At 41.1% G+C, this 22,729-nt stretch overlaps 1 protein-coding gene and 1 long non-coding RNA gene across 3 annotated transcripts in view; one reads left to right on the top strand and one right to left on the bottom strand.

Annotated features, from left to right (window-relative positions):
* Positions 1-2,680: 2,680 nt before the first annotated feature.
* LOC116739902 lies at positions 2,681-22,118 on the bottom strand. Its single transcript, XR_004345739.1, has 3 exons — positions 21,464-22,118; positions 11,611-11,680; positions 2,681-2,786 (listed from the first exon to the last, which is right to left on the bottom strand). It is a non-coding gene; the product is annotated as an uncharacterized LOC116739902 (long non-coding RNA).
* Positions 22,119-22,310: 192 nt separating this feature from the next.
* The window catches only part of THEM4 (thioesterase superfamily member 4), a 41,413-nt gene continuing 40,994 nt past the window's right edge, over positions 22,311-22,729 (top strand). For both annotated transcript variants that reach the window (XM_032604768.1, XM_032604775.1), the window contains exon 1: positions 22,311-22,560. In XM_032604768.1, coding sequence (XP_032460659.1) covers positions 22,462-22,560 — 99 coding nt within the window. In that variant the 5' untranslated portion in view covers positions 22,311-22,461. The remainder of the gene's footprint in view (positions 22,561-22,729) is intronic.

Below are 22,729 nucleotides of genomic sequence, written 5' to 3'. Positions count from 1 at the left end.
GACATCTCCTTCCATCTGTCAGCTTCATTTCACTTTATTCCTGCCCCTCATCCCCACACACAGAGCCACACCCCTAGTCACAGTGCCCTTTGGCTTCTTTCTGAATTGTGCTGAGTCCTAAGGCTCAGTGGTCCTCTGATGCCCCCTGCAGGTCCTCAAGTCTAACTGCTCTCTTTTTTAATGTGATTTACCAGATGGTACTTAATCTTTACATAGAAACCTGGGTCCAGCAATGAGAGAGAGCAACTACAGGCTTCAACAAGTGTATGTTTCTGGGAATGATATTGAGATTATGCCTTGGAATTCCACATATTTATGAAATGAGATATTTCACCATGATTTATATTGTCAGAAAGACCTGAGTTTGAATTCCTGCTCTATAACTTACTAACTGTGTGATCCTGGGAAAGTTCATTAATCTCCTGAAGCTATTTCTTCACCTTTAAAATGGAGATATCAAGACAGACCTTATCAGTTGCTATGAGATAAAGTGAGATATTATGGGTATAAAGTGCCTCATTCAATATCTAGTACCTGGTAGCTCCTCAGTAAGTGGTAGCTTTTATTACCTCATTCCAAAGAGAAAAATATTGAAATATTATATTAAGAGCTCTATATCCCTCATCATACCAGAAACCAAGTAAATGTAAATAATAGTCTTATGTTCTTTATTCTTCCTCCCTCTCTCCTTTTGTTTTTTTGCCTATTCCTCCATGCTAAAGATGGTTGTAGTTTCTATGGTTTGTGCTCTGAAGTGAGAAGTTCTAGAGGTAGAGCCCTTCCTACCTGCAGCTGTCAGCTCCCCTGTGAGAAAGCACTGTCCTCCGTGTGACGCATTTTCCAGGAGGGCCCTTACAGCTCACAGTGCTATTGTTTTGCAGCCCTAGAAAGTTGGCAGAGCCTCCACCTACAGACTTTTCATACAAGAGATTTCTGTGCCTTGGAACCTGCTTTCTCTGACCTTAATCCCATTGGGGGAGGACACAGGTACTGCTCTTTAGCCACTCTTCATGTGTCTGCTGCACAGCCACACTGGCAGAGCACCCAAAAGTAACAATTCAAAAGTCTATCCCCTCTGCTATTGCAGAAGATTTGATGGTGACAAGCACTGCAGTCCAGGTTTCAAGGAGAACTAGTTAGATAGGTATTCTTGGTGGTAATTTCTGAGCTAGTTTGAATTGCTAAACATCCTTCAACATCCTCTAGCATATTTAGTCCTGCCATGGATATAAGAATTGTAGAAATACGAGAGGAGCATCTTACCACTCTTTTTATGGAAGAGGAAAGAGTCGCCAAGATCTCATTTTATATATCTGTTGGCTCTTTTATACCCAATTTGGAAACCAAAAAGGTTAAATAATGGAGAAATCTATCTCTGTGTGAGGCCCAGCAGACTAAATTTTGAAGTTCTTCTAAGCCCCTAATAAGACAGTGGTCATCAGTTAAAGGTACAAACTATTATTAGGTATTGAGATAAACATACCTGTTAGCTTATTAAGGAAAAATAGCCTTAAAGTATATTAGGAAATAATGATGTATAAAATTTTCCTAATTACTCAAAGGATGTTTCTAATTACCAAAAATTTTACTGACCAGAAATTCAGAAGATTCAGGATGGAAGAATTAAATGCGGTATAATCTATAAAGACATGGATCACTATGTTTATACCTGACACTAATATAATACCGTAAATCAACTATGCTTCAATTTTTAAAAAGTAAATGGAAGAAATAGATAATTATCTAAATGTGTTTGTGGCAGGCAGAATAGTGGGTCCTGACAGATGTCTACATCTAGTCCCCAGAACCTTGGAATATGTTACCCAACATGGCAAAATGGACTTTGCCAGATGTGACTGAGTTAGGGATCTTGAGATCCTGGATTGTCTGGTTGGGCTCAGTGTAATCACAACAGTCCTTAAGGTGTGAAAGAGGCAGGCAGAAGAGTTAAAGGAGTCGTGATAACAGAAAGAGAGGTTTGATTTATATACAATTGCTGCCTGGGGGCCCAAACCAAGGAATGAGGGCACCCTCCAGAGGCTGGAAAAGGCAAGGAAACAGACTCTCCCGCAAATCCTCCAGCCCTGCCTACATCTCGATTTTAGCCCCATGAGACCCATTTCAAAGACCCCAGAACTATAAGATAATAAATTTTTGTCACTTTAAGCCACTAAGTTTTTTTGTTTGTCCCAGCATCAAGAGGAAACTTTTTTGGCTATTAAGGTTAATGTGCATTTTGGTGAGAACATATTGATCAAAATTGTCAGCAAATTCTGTGATGTTCTTTTTGTGTGTGCTCAGTGATACTATAAGGTAATTTTAAAAGAAATGAAAGGGGAAAAAATTTTTAAGAAGGAATTGGAAGGCAGAGTTACTATAATCTAAGTGGAAGGATTAAAACCACAAACTTTATGGAATATATAGCTGTAAGCAGTTCCACAGAGACACAATAAGAGGGTAATAAAAATGCTATAAGGAATCTGGTGTTATGCCCAATGCATGTCTCCACAACTAGTAAGATATCACAGCTGTCAGTGGACTATTAACCATGCTTAAAGCCCACCTCTCCCCATATAGAATATCAGCCTAAAAATCCAGATTTACAGTTTCTCAAGCCTCCTGAAAATGGCATGCACTGGAGAAAGAATATTTAATAAGCAAACAGCTCTATAATGTTGCTGTTGCTTCTCAATATCTATCAACATTTTTATGTAGGATTACCTAAAGTATATATAAGTCTCAGAACAGGCATACCTCAGAGATACTGTGGATTCGGCTCCAGACCACTGCAATAAAGCAAATATCACAATAAAGCAAGTCACATGAGTTTTTTGGTTCATATGAAAGTTATTTTTACACTATACTGTAGTCTATTAAATGTGCAATAACATTATGTCTTAAAAAGTACATACCTTTATTTTAAAATACTTTATTGCTAAAAAATGCTCACCATCATCTGAGCCTTTAGCAAGTCATAACTGTTTTGCAATAGTAACATCAAAGATCAATGATCATAGAGCACCATAACAAATATAATAATGAAAAAGTCGGAAATATTTCAAGAATTATCAAAATGTGACACAGAGAAACAAAGCGAACAAATGCTGTTAGAAAAATGGCACCAACAGACTTGCTCAACAGATGGTTGCCACAAACCTTCTATTTGTAAAAAAAAAAAATAATACAATATCTGTGAAGGGCAATAAAATGAGGTATGCTTGTACATTACCCTCTGAGTTAGGCCAGATTATCAGAAAGCTGTATACATATACTATTTTGTTTTGCCTCCCCTGCTGGGTCTCTTCCATTCACCTTGAATTTCTTTCAGTGGACTTCAGTGCCATTGCTTATATTGAGAGACATTACATGGTAGAGCCCTTGAGAGACTTTTTGCTGTCTTTGAGAAAGTTATTTGCTTCATTATATATTGAATAGAATCCCCTCTATGAGAACCTCTGTATAAATCCATGTCTTAAGGTCTCAGTACCAGAAACAGGTAAGCTGCTTCTAAGCAGAGGGTGATTCTGCTTTTTAACTCATAGAAATATAATATACATCACATTACACAGTTGTCAAAAACCACAGAACTATACAACGTAAAGAATGAACACAAATGTAAATTATGGACTTCAGTTAAGTAACACTATTGGTTCTTCAATGATAACAAATGTACCACTAATGCAAGATGTTAATAGTAGGAGAAACTGGAGGAGAGGGAGTATATATAGGAACTCTCTGTACTTTCTGTTCAATTTTTCTATAAACCTAAAACTTCTGTAAAAAATAAAGTCTTTTAAAAATATACATACAGGAGATTCTGGGAAGATAGCGGCAGCAGTGGCAGCAGCACAGCTTTTCAATCTCTGAATCCTCACATAAAAACAGATAAGCAACTAGAAAGCAAAACTAAACCCTACAGACATTCACAGTAAAGCTTTAATGATAAAGTATCCCCATGAACCCCCAAATGAAAGCAAGCAGGGACAAATCAACAGTCACAAAACCTGTACTGTATCAGCATGTGTGAGAAGGAAGAAATGAGGCAGTGTATGATGGACCTGAGAACAGAACTCCAAAAGAGCAACAGGTACAGAAGGCACAGGTGAAACTGGGAGAGTACAAAGGGTACCCAGTAAGGACTGAGGAGGCTGGGGCACTTTGGCCCCTATGAACTCTCAGAACTCAACTTCCAGGGCTTCCTTCTAGAACAGGGCCCCCTCCTGGAGAGAAAATGCAGGGAGTAGAATCAAAATTGAGCAGGACAAGGACAAGAGAGAGGCAAGGTCCTGATCAAAGTCCAGGAAGAACAGATCCCACAGATCTCAGAAAGCTGGCTTCATATTTTTAACATACCAAAACACAGAGGGGTCTTTGTGAAGTTATAAAAAGCTTTCCTGCCTCATTCTAAACGTTCAGGAAGAATACATAAAAGTCAGCCACAAAAAAGGATTTAGGTTGAATTCTCATGAAGTTGTTATGTTAAAAAAAAAAAAAAAAGAGTAAGGAACAGAATAACATCCCTACAAGCAACAAAGCATCCAGAAAGACATACCCACAAAACAGACCAAAATGAGCTGCAAGACATTAAGAATATGATATATAGGCTTCCCTGGTGGCGCAGTGGTTGAGAGTCCACCTGCCGATGCAGGGGACACAGGTTCGTGCCCCGGTCCGGGAGGATCCCACATGCTGCGGAGCGGGCTCGCTGAGCCTGTGCTCTGCAATGGGAGAGGCCACAACAGTGAGAGGCCCGCATACCGCAAAAAAAAAAAAAAAAAAAAAAAGAATATGATATAAATCTTACGTGCAGCTCAGTGGATTTATACAAATGGATATACCCATGTAACCACTGCTCATTTCAAGAAGTGGAACATTACCAGCATCCTTGTGGATCCCCTTGTGCTCCCTCCTTATCAACAATGGTGTTACCTCCCCAAAGGTAAAACCATCTTGAGTTCTATCATTTTAGTTTTGCCTGTTTTCAAAGGTTGTATAAATGAAACTTAAAAATACCCTTGCGTGCCTAGCTTTTTTCTCTCAATATTACGAGATTGACAAGGCTGTTGGGTCTATTCTTCATCATTGCAGCAAAGACACTGTATGCGTTTACCACAACTTTTCCGGTCTACTGCTGGTCAATATTTGGGTTGCTCCCACTTCAGTGCTATTATAAAAGAAGCTACTATGGACATTCTTTTCCTTGTCTCTTTCAGTCACTTCTGTTAGGTATATACCGTAGGAATAGAACTGCTGGGTCATAGGGAGTGTATATGTTCGGCCTTAGTAAATACAGCCAAACAGTTTTCCAAAGTGGTTTTGTCAATTTAAACTCTTACTAGCTGAGCATGAGGATTCCAGTTTCTCCACTTCCTTATCAAAATTTGGTATTGTCAGGGGTTTTTTTAGCAGCTATTTTTAGCAGCTATTCTATTTTTTAGCAGCTATTCTATACACACCTATGCTGATAGGTGTGTACCTGTTAATTTGCATTTCCTTGATGACTAAGAAAGCTGGGTACCCTTTTATTTGCTTACTAATCATTTGCATATCCTCTTTTTTGATGTGCCTGGTCAAGTCTTATGTACGTGTGTTGTTAGACTTTTCCTTACTGGTGTGTAGGAGTTCTTTATACTTAAAGTCCTTCATCAGATGTGTGTTTTTGCAAATATCTTCTCCCATTCTGAGGCTTGCCTTTTCATGATTACTGGTATCTTTCAATTAATAAGAATTCTTAACTATAATGAAGTTCAATTTATCAATATAGTTCCTTTATGGTTAGCGATTTTTGTATTTTGTTAAGAAATAATGCCTCTACAGTCATGAAGATCTTCCATGTTATCTTCCAGAAGCTTTACTATTGTACCTTTCATGTTTACATACACAATCCATCTGGAACTGATTTTTGTGCATGCGATATAATAGGGTCAAGGCTCATTTTTTTTCCATCAGCCATCCAATGGATCCAGCACCATTTGTTAAAAAGACCATATTTTCTCTGCCAAATTGCAATGACACCTTCATTGTAAATCAGGTGTCCACATATGTGTAGGTCTGTGTCTATGCACTCTATTCTATTGCATGGGTCTTTTTGTCTATCTCAAACTTAATACATCCAAAACTGAATTCCTGATCTTCTTCCCTAAACCTGTTCCTTACTGTCTGCCCCGTCTCAACTGCGGACAATTCCACACTTCCAGTTGCTTAGGCCAAAATCCTTGGTATCATCCTGACTTGTTTCTTTCTCTCACATTCCACTTGTAATTCATCAGCAGATCCTGTTGCCTTTACCTTCAATTACATCTGGAATAACTACCTCTATCACTCCCACCCTGGTCCAAGCCAACATCCTCCCTCATCTAGACTACTGCAATAACTTCCTGACTGGTCTCCCTGATTAGTGGTAACTGATTGGATGTAAGGTATGGGAGAGAAGGAGGAGTCAGATGCCGTCCAGGTTCCTGGGCTTGGATGGTAGAAACTGCTTTCCAAAGTGGGATAGGAAAGAAATTGGCTTGGGGGTTGAGGGAAGAAAGTCACCCCTTCAGTCTCTTCTCTACCTAACAGCCAAGGTAACACTGTTGTTAGCTCATGTAAGTCAGATCACGTCCCTGCTCTACTCAAAACCCTCCAGTGGTGCCCCATCTCATTCAGAGTAAGAGCCAAAATCCTTACAATGACCAACAAAGCTCTACATAATTTGGCCTTCACTAGCTCTTTCCATACACTCCACTCACTTTGATGTAGACACAGTAGTCTTTTTGATGTGCCTTGAAAAATCAGGCATACGCCCACCTTGGGCCTTTGCATTTGTCATCTTCCCAAATACAAAAATGGCTAGCTCCCCCATTTCCATCAAGTCTTCGTTAAAAATGTCATCTTTTCAGGGAGGCCTTATCCTGACTGCCCTATTTAATTGTAACCCAATCCCCAATTCTAGTACTCCTTATCAGCTTTTCCTGCTTTAATCTTTTTCCTTAGTTCTGATCTTCTTCTAACTCTGAACTCAACAAAAGCAATGTTGAGAAAGACCAGGCCAGATTCTACAATGAGAACATACAGCAGAACCTTCTATGGAATGCATCATAACATCCATAAATGACTTTTTTTCCAATAAATTTATTTATTTATTTTTGGCTGAGTTGGGTCTTTGTTGCTGTGCACGGGCTTTCTCTAGTTGTGGCGAGTGGGGGATACTCTTCGTTGTGGTGTGTGGGCTTCTCATTGTGGTGGCTTCTCTTGTTGCGGAGCACGGGCTCTAGGCGTGTGGGCTTCAGTAGTTGTGGCTCACAGGCTCTAAAGAGCAGGCTCAGTAGTTGTGGCGCAGGGGCTTAGGTGCTCCGTGGCATGTGGGATCCTCCCGGACCAGGGATCGAACCCGTGTCCCCTGCATTGGCAGGCAGATTCTTAACCACTGCGCCACCAAGGAAGCCCCCATAAATGACTTTTTAAAAATATTTGTATATTTTGTTGACTGCTCTATCCCTAGCACTGAGAAGAGAACCTGATATACAGTAAATGTTCAATAAACACTTTATTGAATAAACTCAATGAATGAATGAATGAATCAAGCACATCTTAAAGACTGCCAACATTTAAGGTTTTAATGAAAGAGGATGAACTTTCAAAGGAGACAGAAGGAACAGCCAGAGACAGAAAAAGAACTAAGAGAGTCTAATACCCCAGACATAAAGGGAATTTCCTGAGTGAGAGTATCTTTTCTTATTCATAACAAGCCCTTTTCAACCATACCTGAATTTATACTAATGAAGTTACTCAGGGCAGAGCCCTAGATTATCTTCAGGATTGGGGAACCAACCATGTGATCAGAGGCTTGGAACTTTCAGTCCACCCCCTGACCTCTGGGGAGGGCAGAGGTATTAGAGATTGAATTCAATCACCAGTGACCGATGAGTAAATCAATTGTGCCTACGTAATGAAACCTCAATAAAAACTCTGACAAGGTTTGGGGGAGAGTCCAAGTTGGTGAACTTGATGTGCTAGGAGGGTAGTATGCTGAGAGGGCATGGAAGCTCTGCACCAATGCCCCTCCACCCTCTCACCTCTACCCTAGAACTTGCATTTGGCTGTCCCTGGGTTATATATCCTTTATAATAAAATTGTTATGGAAACTATATGCTTTCTTGAGTTCTGTGAATTATTGAATTGGGGTGGGGGGTACAGGGAGAGGGACATGAGAATCCCTGAATTTATAGTCAGCCAGGCAGAAGTGGCAGTAACCTGGGCACCCCATTTGCAGCGGGCATCTGAAGTGGGAGCAGTCTTGTGAGACTGAGCCCTGAATCCAGGGTCTGTACTGACTCCAGATAGTTGGAGTCATAATTGAATTAAATTACAGAGGACTTCCCTGGTGGCGCAGTGGTTGAGAGTCCGCCTGCCGATGCAGGGGACACGGGTTCGTGCCCTGGTCCGGGAAGATCCCACATGCCGCGGAGCGGCTGGGCCCGTGAGCCATGGCTGCTGAGCCTGCGCATCCGGAGCCTGTGCTCCGCAACGGGAAAGGCCGCGTACCACAAAAAAATAAAAATAAATTAAAAAAAATAAATTATAGAACACCCAGTTGGTATCGGAAAATTGGAGAATTGGTCATTGTTTCAAAAAACCAAACATTCAGTCAGGAAGGGACAGAGTCTGATTTGAACCCAAATTTTGTTCCACAATGTAGTTAAAGAATAACTAAGGCTGCCAGATCATGCCACATGAAAAGAAAAGAGGGCAGATGTCACAAAATTCAATAAGAAAGTAAATGATTCCACAAAGAAGCAAATTTCCAGAGACATAGGAATTAAACTTGGATGAGTTGATGCTGAGGAAACCAAGAGAAAAGGAAGTTTAAAGGAAAGTAATCAATACTATTAAATGCTGTGAAGAGATTAAATAAGACAAGGCTTGACAAATATCTACTAAATTTAGTAGTTGTGGATGACAATTCAAACAGTACCTGGGGCTTGAACATAAAGAGTTGAAAAATGTGTTTGTTTTTTCTTCTTGAAAACTTTGGCCATGGTAGAAAGAGAAGGGATAGCAATGGGTTAGTAGTATAGGAGTGAGGGTTTCTACTATAATTATTGATTATTGTTTTGGGTGAAAGAGGCTTGAACAGGTTTAAACAGAAATGGGCCAGAAGTGGAGAGTACTTAATGGTAGATGCCAGGCCCACAGCTGAAGAGTCTGGTTAAAAAGCAGGCTGACAAGTTTTTACTTTTATTTTTATAACTTCTGTGTTGTTAAATTTTCTCAGCATGTACAATTGATATTTTCTCTGTATTTAATTTAAAAAAAAACAAAGAAAGATCCTTATTTCAAAAAACAAACAATCCTTTCTTCACCCCTGGCTGCTGCCCTCTCCCCTCCTCAGTCATTCTATTTCTGTTTGTATGAATTTGTCCACATGCCACTCATCCCTCTGCAACCTCCAGTCTGGCCTCCAGCCTCACTTCACATAAGCAGCATTTGTTAAGGTCGCTAATATGTTCTGTGTCATTAAATCAAAAGACATTTTCAGGTCTCTCTCTCAAATTCCTGACTTTTCTATTTGCACACTGGACATCTCCATAGGTATCTCTAAAACAGAGCTCACCTTTCTTCCCTCTGCCCCCAAACACTTCTTTTCCCACTTCAAAGAGTATCTTCCACCATCCCCCATCCAAGCTCAGAAACCGAGTGACACCCTGACTCCTCCTCTCTCCATGCCCCAGGTCTCATCCATTACCAAATCCCTTCACTCCCACCCACCCCCATGAGTCTAAAGTATATTCCTGATTCCAATACAATTTTAATAGTCTCCATCATGATCTTTCTGACGTATCGATCAGATAATGACCCTCAGAGGACATAACAGTCCTCCTTGGCTCCCGCTGCCCAGAGTAAACCCCCAGCATATTAGTATGGGTGGTAATGATCCTTCAGGATCTTGAAGGCCCCACCTGCTTCTCCAGCCTCATCTCTCCCTACACCCCTGTCCTAACAATGCCCAAACCTCACAGAAACTGTTGGTAGTTCCCTGAATTTGAGTGACCCCCATGCTGTCCTCTGGCATGGAGGATGATGCCTGGACACCCAGCACGTGCAATGTCCTGTCCTCTCCTACCTCAGTTCTGGGCCAACTCCCATCTGCCCCTCAAGACTTAACTCAGACTTCACCTGCTCAGGGATTTAGTAACTCATACAGAGACAGTGTTACTGTTAATCTATTGTAGCTTTCCTTTCCAAGACTCTTAAGGCATTTGGGTTAGTGTCTAATCCTAAATGGTTTTACACAAAAGTAAAGAAAGTATGGCCTATAGTAATGCCACAACTACAGAAGTGGATTTGTTTCTTTATGTACATGTTGGTGCCTTAAAATTTGTATTGGGCATTTGTAAGTATTTATAAATGGTGCTTTTTATTACTCATGGCATACCAAGGCAAAAATAAGCTTTGTTAAACAGAATTCTGTAAAGAATCCTTCTTATCCAGTACAACAGACGCCACTCATTACCAGAATCTTTATCTAACATCTTGGATCAACCAATCCAGGTGTCTTTACATAACAAATCTTACGGGAGTCTTTAACTCTGAATTCAATGAAAGTAATGTTGAAAAAGACTGATCCAGCACTCTGTAATGAGAACGATATAGTAGAACCTTCTTAGGAATGCATTATAACATCCATGAAACCCTACATTTGATGATGGCACTGGACCATGTAATTTTCTCCAGGGGTTTTATCTGTAAAATAGGGATAATAATGGTTCTTTCACACAATTATCCAGATGATTAACTAAAGAGAACTTTGAACTGGAGGTAAAAAGTTGGGAGCATCAGCATATGGATGGTGTTTAAATTGAGAATTGATGAGATAACCTAAAGAGAGAGGGTTCATAGAGAAAAATAAAAAGCCCCAGCCCTCTTTCCAAATGTTTCCAATTCATTTTTTCATTCAACAACTATTTTCTGAGTGCCCATGATCAGTCAGTTACTGTACTAGACACTACGGATGCAGGGGTGAGCCAAAGAGACACAGAGAAAGCTTATAGTCTCCTGAGAGAGGCAGAGAAATATATATTTAACTACAAACTATAATAAGTGCTTTAAAGGAAAAGTTCCAGCCATTATGGAAGAATTTAATGAGGACCTAATCAGATTAAATAAAATATTATATGTAAAGCACTTAGTATAGTGTCTGACACACAGTAAACCCTCTAGCCAAGGAAGGCCTCACTAAGAAAGTGACAATTATGCTGACAGCAAAGGATTAGTTGGAGTTGGCTACGTAGAAAATGGAGTGAAAGAGCACTGCCAGCTGAAGAACACACAAGAAGGCCCTGAGGCAGGAAAGAGCTTGGGATGTTCCCAGAGCTGAAAGGGGACTTGTATGGCTACAGCACATGATAGTTGGGAAATGATAACACCTTCTACCTGGCCACCCAAGGTAGAAATCTCCCTTCCCCCCAAGTGATGAAAATCATTTTAAGAAACCACACAACTCTAGTACTACACCAAAACAGTAATGATGCAAATGAATTGTATCTGCCTGAAAATAAGCCTGCAGTCTGCTTTCCAACTTCCCCTTTCACAGCCACCCTTCTCCCACTATGTTCCCTCACCTACCCAGCATCTCACTTTGGTGCATTGTCCCGGGGATAAGAAGTCAAGAATAAGTCCTTCCTGAGGAAGAGTCCTGTGATAACAAATCAGAGAGAAATTCAGCAAGAAATATTAAACAAGGCAGCATCTTACTGTCATCCAGGCTACGTATAAATGCAAGGTTCCGAATTTAATTTAAAATTCAAAAGTGAAATGGTTATCAGAGGGATACATATTAACACCACTATTTGAATTGAAAAATTACAGACTCTTCCTAATAGAAAGATTGATTTCACTGACTGATTTTCCAGTGAGGATTGATTTTGCCAATTATTTCATATGGCAAACATTTTCCAAAACTTAAATATGCAGCCATAAGATTTTGACAAAAATATATTTAAAGTACATATTCATTATACAATACATAAAAATTATAAACCTTATAACTAAGTTTATGAGAAAAAATTTAAATATCAATTTTAAGATGTATGAGAATACATAATTTTTCAAAATTATTTTCAGGTTATTCTAGCAAAAAAACAAAAATGTGAAGACCACTGGCTTACAGGGTTAACTCAAGTGTCCGCTAACTGAATGGGGTATAGGAATGTGAAACAAGGAGAGGTCAAGGGTGATCCCTAGATTTATAACCAGGAAATATAAATTTGAGATTAACTCACAATTCATGTATGTTCACATTGAGAGTTGAAAACAGTGCAAATAACTCCTGATGAGGGTAGCTGACTCTGTCTTGTGTATTTGCAATAATTTGCAATTATTACCTTGTGAATTTATATTTGTAGTAACAAATCCATTTTAGCATATGTGATTGTATTTATGTATTTGCTCTTTGAATTCTACTTTAAAATAGTTGTACATATCATTGGTCCCCTCATTACATAATAAGTATAATAATTTTAAAAATTCATGTATGTTCATGGTTCATTAAGGTACCTCTTAAATTTTTTCCATTATACTTCATTAATTTTTTTTTTTTTTTTTGGCCGAGCCCTGTGGCTTGCGGGATCTTAGTTCCCCAACCAGGGATTGAACCTGGGGCCCCCGGCAGTGAGAGCGCTGAGTCCTAACCAATGGATCACCACTGGTTCCCTACTTTATTAAATTTTAGAGGAGATGGTATATTACGGTGTAGGGGTGGAAAACTTTTCCCTTCTTCCTTTCTGGCTGGTCTAATAATTAAATTGACATAAAGCAGATTAACAGAAGAAAAACAAATTTCATGCATATCGGAGCCCCAAAGATATTCAGGCAATTGAGGTTTACATGCCACCCTCAGCTAAGAAGAAGGGGTAAGGGTCTGGGGCTTCAAACGGGAGGAAGGCAATTCACAGGAGGATGAGAAGAGCAAATGTTTGGTGAGCAAATATTTGATAAACAAATGTTTGCCATACCACATAGCTAAGTCTCTCTGATAAAAAGTTACCTTTGGTATTAGCTCTTTTCCTGCTATCAATCTAAATTCTTTTAGGCAGTTAAGGGGAAGGTAAACAGCTCTTCCAAAGTCTGTTGGGCCTTGTTTGTCATCAACTTAAAATCCACATGCCAAAGTGGTATATTTTGGGGTCACATATTCTGCTCCCCCTCAATGGTAATATTGGAAATTTTGGAGATTTGTGAAGGTCTTGAAACTTAACTCTCAAGAATATCTAAGGTCCACTATAGCTTATATGTTCACGTTCATTCTGACTTCTGTTTTATAAAGAGGTCTAAGTTTGCAGTTTTAAAAAAAGTAATGTAAAAGTTTACCAGGGGTTAGGGGGAAGTTTACCAGGAAATAAGGCACCCAGTTTAAGGTTAAAAATTAAAGGACCAACTTGTAGTCCAAGATGCAGTAACAAGGACTGGATTTACCCTCTCACCTTAAAGAACACTGACCCTACCCCACTCCCCACAAAAAACACCACCACCACACAAAATATATGAAACAACAATTTTCAAGATACTGGACAGCAGCCAATGAAGGACAGTGATCCTGAGAGACTGGAAACAAATGAGGAGAGAGCCCTACGATTTAACTTAAGAGGGTTTCCAGGCTGCCACACAGGGGAGGGGAACTCAGGTGAACCTGTTGGACTCCTGAGTTGAGGAAGTGCAGCTGAGAGTATGGGGAACCCAAGGTGGCTAGTGTTTGTGGGACAGAGTGCTAGAGAGGACAGACCTGTACAGAGAAAGAACTCCGGAGATCTGCAGAGTGTATTCAGAGTACTGATTGGTGCCTTTGTGTGCGGAAACTATCCCACAGATGCTGAGGAGAGAACTACTGAAAGAATGAGAGTAAACAGTGCCCAGCACTCACAGAGGGCCAGGAAGAGAGCCTGTTCCCAACAGCTTAGACTGGAAAACATCATGTTTCATAGGGCATTGGATAGAGTATCAAAAAGGTCTTTCTTCAGTAGTGGGAAATCATTAACCCTTGACTAATGGTTCTCAGCCAGGGGTAATTTTGTTTCCCCAGCCCCCAACCAGGGGACAACGTCTGTAACATCTGGAGACATTTTTGATTTGTCAGGACTAGAGGCAAGGTGCTACTAGCATCCAGTGGGGAGGCCAAGGATGCTACTAAACATCTTGCAGTGGACAGGACAACAAAGTATTATCTGGTCCAAAATGCCAACAGTGCTGAGGTTGAGAAACCTTGCCGCAGACTCAGCGCTGCTCTGGTCCTTCCTAACAAATCTTAAAAGCAAGACTCAAAAGGATCACACTGTTTCCCAGTAAATTAACTGCATCCCAGAGCAAAGCTCAAGATTTACAGGAATACAAAACTATCTGGCACCTGACAGGGTAAAATTCACAATGTCTGGCATTCAGTTCTTCCTCATCTAAATAAAGATCACCGGGCTTGCAGAGGTGCAGGAAAATACAACTCATATTGAGGAGAAAAATCAGCGAGTCGAAACCAACCCAGAACTGACACAGACATTAGAAGTAGCATAAAATGACACTAAAACAGTTATTATACCTGTATTCTATAAGTTCAACAGGTTAAGTAGGGATATGGCAGATATAAAAAAAGACCCAAATCAAACTTTTAGAGATAAAAGTACAATGTCTTAGATGAAAAGTACACTGGATGGGATTTAACAGCAGATTACATATTTCAGAAGAAAAGATTCGTTAACATGAAGGTATAGCAATATAAACTATCCAAAATGAAACACAGAAAAGAGAATCTTTTTAATGAAACTTAAAAAGAAAGAAAAGAGCAACAGTGAGCTGTGAGACAATGTTATGTGGCCTAACATACAAGTATTTGGAGTCCCTAAAAGAAAGGGGAGAGAGAACTGAAAATAAAGTTGAAGAAATAATAGCCAAAAATTTCCCAAATTTGATGAAAACTATTAATCCACAGATCCAAGAATCCCAATGAGTCCCAAACACAAGAAATATGAAAAAAAAAAAAAACCATCAAGGCACATCATAACCAAATTGTTTAAAAAAAAAAAAACAGTGATAAAGAGAAAATCTTAGAAGCATCCAAGGAAAAAAGACATCTCACATATAGACAAAAATAAAGATGACATCAGATCTCTCATCAGAAATAATGCAAGCGAGGGCTTCCCTGGTGGCGCAGTGGTTAAGAATCCGCCTATCAATGCAGGGGACACAGGTTCGAGCCCTGGTCCAGGAAGATCCCACATGCCGCAGAGCAACTAAGCCCATAAGCCACAACTACTGAGCCTGCGTTCTAGAGCCTGTGAGCCACAACTACTGAGCCCGAGCACCACAACTACTGAAGCCCACGCGCCTAGAGCCCGTGCTCTGCAACAAGAGAAGCCACCCAATGAGAAGCCTGCACACCGCAACAAAGAGTAGCCCTCGCTCGCCACAACTAGAGAAAGCCTGCACACAGCAACAAAGACCCAACACAGCCAAAAATAAAAATAATAAATTAATTTTTTAAAAAAGAAAGAAAGAATGCAAGTGAGAATATAGTAGAGCAGTATCTTTAAAATACTGACAGGAAAAAAAACTGTCAACATAGAATTCTATACTTAACAAAAATCTTTCAAAAGTGACAGTAAAATAAAGATATATTCAAACATATGAAAGCTGAAAGAACTCATTACCACACTACCCACTAGAAGAACACCATACCACACACACAGACACACAGTACAAAAAATAAAGGAAGTTCTCAAGCAGAAGAAAATGATACCAGATGGAAATCTGGATCTCCACAAATGAATGAAGAGCACTGGAAATTAAAACTACATGGTTAAATGAATAAGATTTTTTTCTTATTATTTACAATTCTTTAAAAGACAAATGACTGCATAAACAAAAATAATAGCAATGTACTGTGAGGGTTTTAACATTTACAAACGTAAAATGCATGACAAAAAGAGCATAAAGGCCAGAAGAGAAGAAATTACACTATTGCAAGGTTCTTACAGTAGGAATAGCCCTGCATCTACCAAAGAAAATGAATGCATGGTTAAAAGCCTTCCCACAAAGTAAACTCCATGCCCAGGTGGCTTTACTAGTGAATTATATCAAACATATATGAAAAAAGTGCCGATTCTACACAAACTCTTCCAAAAAATTGAAGAGGATAATACTTCCCAACTCACTCTATAAGTCCAGCATTACTTTAATATCACAACCAGAAAAAGATATTACAAGGTAAGAAAAGTACAGACCAATATCCCTCATGTGGCTTATCTGGGGAAAGCAAGGTTAGTTTTACATTCAAAGTCAATCAGAGTAATTCACAATATTAAACAAATTTAAAAAGAAAAACGACATGATCATCTTAATAGATGCAGAAAAAGCATTTGATTAAATCCAACGTCCACTCCTAATAAAAACTCTCAGCAAATGAGGAATAGGAAGGATTTCTCCATGTGTTAATGAGCATCTATCAATACAAAAAACGTACAGCTAACATCATACTTAATGGTGAAAGACTGAATACTTTCCCCGAGATCAGCAACAAGGCAAGCATATCTGCTTTCATCACTACTATTCAACACTGTAAGGGCTTCCCTGGTGGCGCAGTGGTTGAGAGTCGGCCTGCCGATGCAGGGGATACGGGTTCGTGCCCCGGTCCAGGAGGATGCCACTGGGCCCGTGAGCCATGGCCGCTGAGCCTGTGCATCCGGAGCCTGTGCTCCGCTACGGGAGAGGCCACAACAGTGAGAGGCCCGCGTACCGCAAACAAACAAACACTGTACATGAGGTTCTAGCCAGTGCAATAGGCAAAAGAAAAATCTGTCCAGAGAGTAAAGGAAGAAGTAAAACTCAGATAACATGATCATCTATGTAGAAAATCTAAGGAATCTATTAAAAAGTTGCAGATAAAATGTTTGTCTATGTAGAAAATCTAAGAAATCTAATCAAAAGTTACTAGAACTATCTGCACGGCTAGAGCCCATGCTCTGCAACAAGAAGCCTGTGCACCAAAAAGAAGAGTAGCCCCCGCTTGCCGCAACCAGAGAAAAGCCCCCACACAGCAACAAAGACCCAGCGCAGCCAAAAATAAAATAAATTTATATAAAAAAAATTTTTAAAAACAAAACTTACCAGAACTAGTAAATGAGTTTAGCAAGTTTACAGATATAAGATCAATATATTAAAAAGTAATTGTATTTCCATATATGAGCAATAAACAATCAGGGATTGAAATTTTAAATGTTATTTACAATAGCATCAATACATATGAAATACCTAAAGATAAATATTACAAAAGATGTACAAGACCTGTATTACAAATTATAGCTGAGGGAAATCACAAAAGATTTAAATAAATGGAGATATACAACCTGTTCATGAGAAGTTTTCTTGATGAGTATAACTTGCTCATGAGAAGACTCAATATGCTAAGATGTCAATTCAAATCCCCAACGGGTTTTTTGTAGGTATTGACAAACTTATTTTAAAATTCATATGGAGGGATTCCCTGGTGGTGCAGTGGTTAGGAATCTGCCTGTCAATGCAGGGAACACGGGTTTGATCCCTGGTCCGGGAGGATCCCACATTCCGCAAAGCAACTAAGCCCATGTGCCACAATTGCTGAGCCTGTGCTCTAGAGCCCGTAAGCCACAACAACTGAAGCCAGTGAGCCACACCTACTGAAGCCCACACACCTGGAGCCCGTGCTCCACAAGAGAAGCCACCAGTGAGAAGCCAATGCACCACAACGAAGAGTAGCCCCTGCTTGACACAACTAAAGAAAGCCCACGTGCAGGAATGAAGACCTAATGCAGCCAAAACTAAATAAATAAAATTTTTTAAAAATCTACAAACAAGAAATGCTGGAGAGGGTGTGGAGAAAAGGGAACCCTCTTGCACTGTTGGTGGGAATGTAAATTGATACAGCCACTATGGAGAACAGTACGGAGGTTCCTTAAAAAACTAAAAATAGAACTACCAATCCTGCTACTGGGCACATAGCCTGAGAAAACCATAACTCAAAAAGAGTCATGGGGCTTCCCTGGTGGCGCAGTGGTTGAGAGTCCGCCTGCTGATGCAGGGGACACGGGTTCGTGCCCCGGTCTGGGAAGATCCCACATGCTGCGGAGCGGCTGGGCCCGTGAGCCATGGCCACTAGGCCTGAGCGTCTGGAGCCTGTGCTCCACAAGGGGAGAGGCCACAACAGTGAGAGGCCCACGTACCGCAAAAAAAAAAAAAAAGAGTCGTGTACCACAATGTTCACTGCAGTACTATTTACAATAGCCAGTACATGGAAGCAACCTAAGTGTTCATCGACAGATGAATGGATAAAGAAGATGTAGCACATATATACAATGGAATATTACTCAGCCATAAAAAGAAATGAAATTGAGTTATTTGTAGTGAGGTGGATGGACCTAGAGTCTGTCGTACAGAGTGCAGTAAGTCAGAAAGAGAAAAACAAATACCGTATGCTAACACATATATATGGAATCTAAAAAATATATATATGGTTCTGAAGAACCTAGGAGCAGGACAGGAATAAAGACGCAGACATAGAGAATGGACTTGAGGACACGAGGAGGGGGAAGGGTAAGCTGGGATGAAGTAAGAGAGTGGCATGGACATACATCCACTACCAAATGTAAAATAGCTAGCTAGTGGGAAGCAGCCACATAGCACAGGGAGATCAGCTCTGTGCTTTGTGACCACCTAGAGGAGTGGGATAGGGAGGGTGGGAGGGAAATGCAAGAGGGAGGGCATATGGGGATATATGTATATTTATAGCTGATTCACTTTGTTATAAAGCAGAAACACAACATTGTAAAGCAATCATACTCCAATCAAGATGTTAAAAAAGAGTATATACTATATGATTCTATTTAAAACGTGAGAAATTGTAAACTATAAGTGACAGAAAGCTGACCAGGGACTTCTCTGGTGGCACAGTGGTTAAGAATCTGCCTGCCAATGCAGGGGACACGGGTTTGAGCCCTGGTCTGGGAAGATCCCACATGCCTCAAAGCAACTAAGCCCGAGCACCACACTACTGAGCCTGCGCTCTAGAGCCCACAAGCCACAACTACGGAGCCTGCGTGCCACAACTGCTGAAGCCCGCCTGCCTAGAGCCCATGGTCTGCAACAAGAGAGGCCACCGCAATGAGAAGCCTGCACACCACAACGAAGAGTAGCCCCCGCTCAAAGAAACTAGAGAAAGCCCGCGCACAGCAACGAAGACCCAACGCAGCCAAAAACAAATAAAATAAAATAAATAAATTTATTTTTAAAAAAAGAAAGCAGACCAGTGTTTGCCTTGAGGGTAGGAGGCATAAGGAAACTTGTGGGTGACAGGCTCATTATCTTGATTGTAGTGATGTTTTCATAGGTGTCTACATGTAGCAAAATTCACCAACTTGTACACTTTAAATACATGCAGTTTATTATATGCCCCCATTAAACCTCTATAAAGCTGTTTACAGTATTAAAGGAGAATGGTGAAAACACAAATTTCACACAGTGGGCTTATTTCACTAAAGCACAGTTTTATCAAAAACAAGGATGAAAATTTATTCTTTGCGTAAGCCGCACAAACATCCAAGAAAAACTTCCATTTCCAAGACTACCAATCCTATTCCTAGACCGTCATCCGCCCCATCTCCTTCCAAACTCGGCCAGACATTTCATGTGTTGTCAGCATGAATACCTCTGATAAATACCTGGTGAGGAAGCCAGGTCAGAGTGTGGGTGACGGATCCAAATGCACTGCCACTACCTGACAAATTTGAAAGTTATACTGAGTGAAATTGACCTAGAAGAGCTGTTGGTACATTTACAATCTTAGCAGGGCTGGAGTCTATTTATGGGTTTTGATGGACTCTAACTACATTGTAATTTGTACATATATATAATTTTAAGTTATCTGTATAACCTATCTTTTTATTCACTAACAGAAGTCATCTTGATTTATGGGTTTGTTTTATAATGTGCCTCTATCTGCATGCACCACATGGAAAGACAATAAACACAAAAAATACTTCGGGCTCTTGCTGCTAAACAAGTATTGAAGCAATGTGTGTGAGCTATTAAAAGAAGTACTACAATTAACAAGACAATTTGGCACTGTCCACGCCCTCAGGAAACTGGAATACTATACTGAAAAGGAGACAACTTCTCTTAGAGATAGAGGGTATGGTACGTGTGTTGGGGGAAGGGGGGCCATGAGTTAGTCTCCTAAAATTACAGAATATCAACAGCCACCCCTTATGCCAAATCATCTTCAGTTTGAGTCGTTCTTACACGCCTTAACTCTCAAATTCCCTCTATCTCAGAATGCTATACCCTTACTCCCAGTTAATATGGTGGGTTTAAAATACACCGGGCATTCTTTCCTACTGACAAACTGATGGAGAAGTTCATGTAATCAAGGAAAATATCTGATACTAATTGCTCACAAAAAAAAAAAAAGTAGAAGGGGACTCTCTGAACTTAGACCCAAGCCCAAAGCCAAGTTTATTTATGTCTGATAAATCTCTCCTGATACTAATCCCTCCAGTCCCACCTTTACTATGTGAGTAGTTACAAAGCTCTGTTGGTGGGAAAATACTGTGTAATGATGTGCTGGGGGTAAGCAATTCTAGTAACCCGTTATTCTAGTAACCATTAAGAGTCTTAAAACTTCACCTCGGGATGAACTAAGACTGTGGTATATTGGTAAATATTTAATAAGGTAAGAAAGGAAGGCCCTCATTTGCAGTATCTAAGTGAATACTCCCAGTCAGTCAATTTTAAGCTACCACTGTGATGTGACTAATGCGATGTTGGGAAGATGTGTGTCTAGTATTCCCCCCCATACAAATGAGATAAAGATAAATAACCTCAAGAGCACATACAATAGTAAAATGTAGTAAAAATAATTAGGTAGTTACAGTTTTTAGTATCTGATACTGTCACCGGCCAAGCCCATTAACAATTCCTGGGAAATAAAAATAGAATCTGGGTAATAAGACAAAGTTTAACCTTTTTCTTTTTCTTTGTGCTTAGTCCAGTTTCACTTGCTCACAGGGTGTTGCATGCAGAGATCTTACACCAGGCCCTTCAGACCAGAGTTCCTAGTGTGAAAAGGCTGGGCCTGGCACCTCAGCTCTGGGCCCCTGTCCAGAAGTGCTGCACAGGCCCCTGCAATCCAAAAGAACCCTATAAAGCAGCCCCAGCCAAACGCCTTTGGGGAACAGCACGTACTCGAAAGCTTGAACTCCCACCTCTTCATTCTTTGACTTCCTTTTCGTTCGAACCAAACTTGGTCTCCTACTGGCTCCAAGATACCGGTCAGGACACTTGCTGGGGACTCACTAGGGAGTGTCATTACAATACCTTCATTTTTTTAATATTACTTAATTGTAAGTTTATATAATTTAAATTTTAATAATGGCAGTGTTTAAGGATTGGCTAGCCGAATACTTACAATTTTAACGAGACTGTTCAAGTCACCTTCAACACACCACTGGCCTGGGGGTACTTTCTTTCTTAGGTGAATACAAAGTAACTTCAAGTAACTTCTAACTTCGGTGACTCCTACTGAAAGAGAAGGTCCTGGCAACAAGTAAAACTTGATATATTCTTTTTAATACAACAATGAAGAAACAAGGGCCCAGGTACAATTAAAGAGCGTACAAGGTGTTAGGTGGTGGAGTGGGACTTGGAGCTCAGATATGTCTCCAAAGCTAAGAGATGAATACATCCGTCAGGTGTTGCTACAATTTCTAGTTGAAAAAGCCAGACTTGAGGACTTTTAGCTCTGCCCGGAGCCTTAAGGGTGTGTGTGGAGGGGCGGCGCAAGAGGTGGAGAACGTAGCTTTCTAAGCTTTATGTCCTCTGCACCCAGAAGTCTCTCTACAGATCAATCCCAACCATGGATTTGTCCACGGCCTCCAAGAAAATATTCTATTTCTACAATCCGCTGTGTGCGCTCCTACCGACCTGACGGCTTAAGTCTTCTGCGGGAGGTAGAACTACTAGGGAACAGAGAGCACAGAATTCGGTCGGCCGGCGCGAGTCGGGAAAAAAGCCAGCGAATCCTCATTAGTAGCGCGTGGCCGCCTGGGCTGAGGGGCTGAGGGGCTGAGGGGCTGAGGGCCGTGAGCTGTAGCCGCGAACCCGCCCTCCCAGGCCTCCTGGTCCTCCCTAGGCCGCCGAGCCGCCGGCGCCGCGCGCGCCTCTCCAGCCGCCCTCTCGAGGTTTGACATTTGCTCCGGAAGTGGCTCCGGCGCCAGAGGAGGGCCTAGGATTTTACCGGAAGAAAAGACCGACGCCCCCGCTGCCTTCACGCCCCGCCCTCCGCTCCCCTAAGTTAAAGAGGAAGAGCGGGCCGTTGGGAGGCTGGTTGGGTGAGTTGGCCTCTGCCGCGCCCGGGAGCCAGCCGCCGCACTTCCGGCGGCCGGAGCCCCGCGCACGCTCGGAGCCATGTTGAGGAGCTGCACCGCGGCACTGCGCACGCTCCGGGCCCTGCGCGGCAGGCGGGAAGGCGCGTCCCCCGCTGCGAGGGACCCGGTACTCGCGCGGGTAAGTCCCGGGCGCTGGGCGGCGGAAGTGGGCAGAGGGGTGGGACTTTCCGTCAGGAACAACCCTGTGATATGGATATGTTCAGCTGTTTATCCATTTCCTCAGCCAGCTGACCTCAGAATAAAAGCTAACATCAGCTCCAAGAGGCATCAATGTTAACGGGGTCACC

This window comes from Phocoena sinus, chromosome 1 (genome assembly GCF_008692025.1).
Source record: "Phocoena sinus isolate mPhoSin1 chromosome 1, mPhoSin1.pri, whole genome shotgun sequence".
In the NCBI taxonomy this organism is placed as follows: Eukaryota; Metazoa; Chordata; class Mammalia; order Artiodactyla; family Phocoenidae; genus Phocoena; species Phocoena sinus.
The sequence above is the reverse complement of the archived record's forward strand: the minus strand, read 5'-3'. Positions and strand labels throughout refer to the sequence as shown.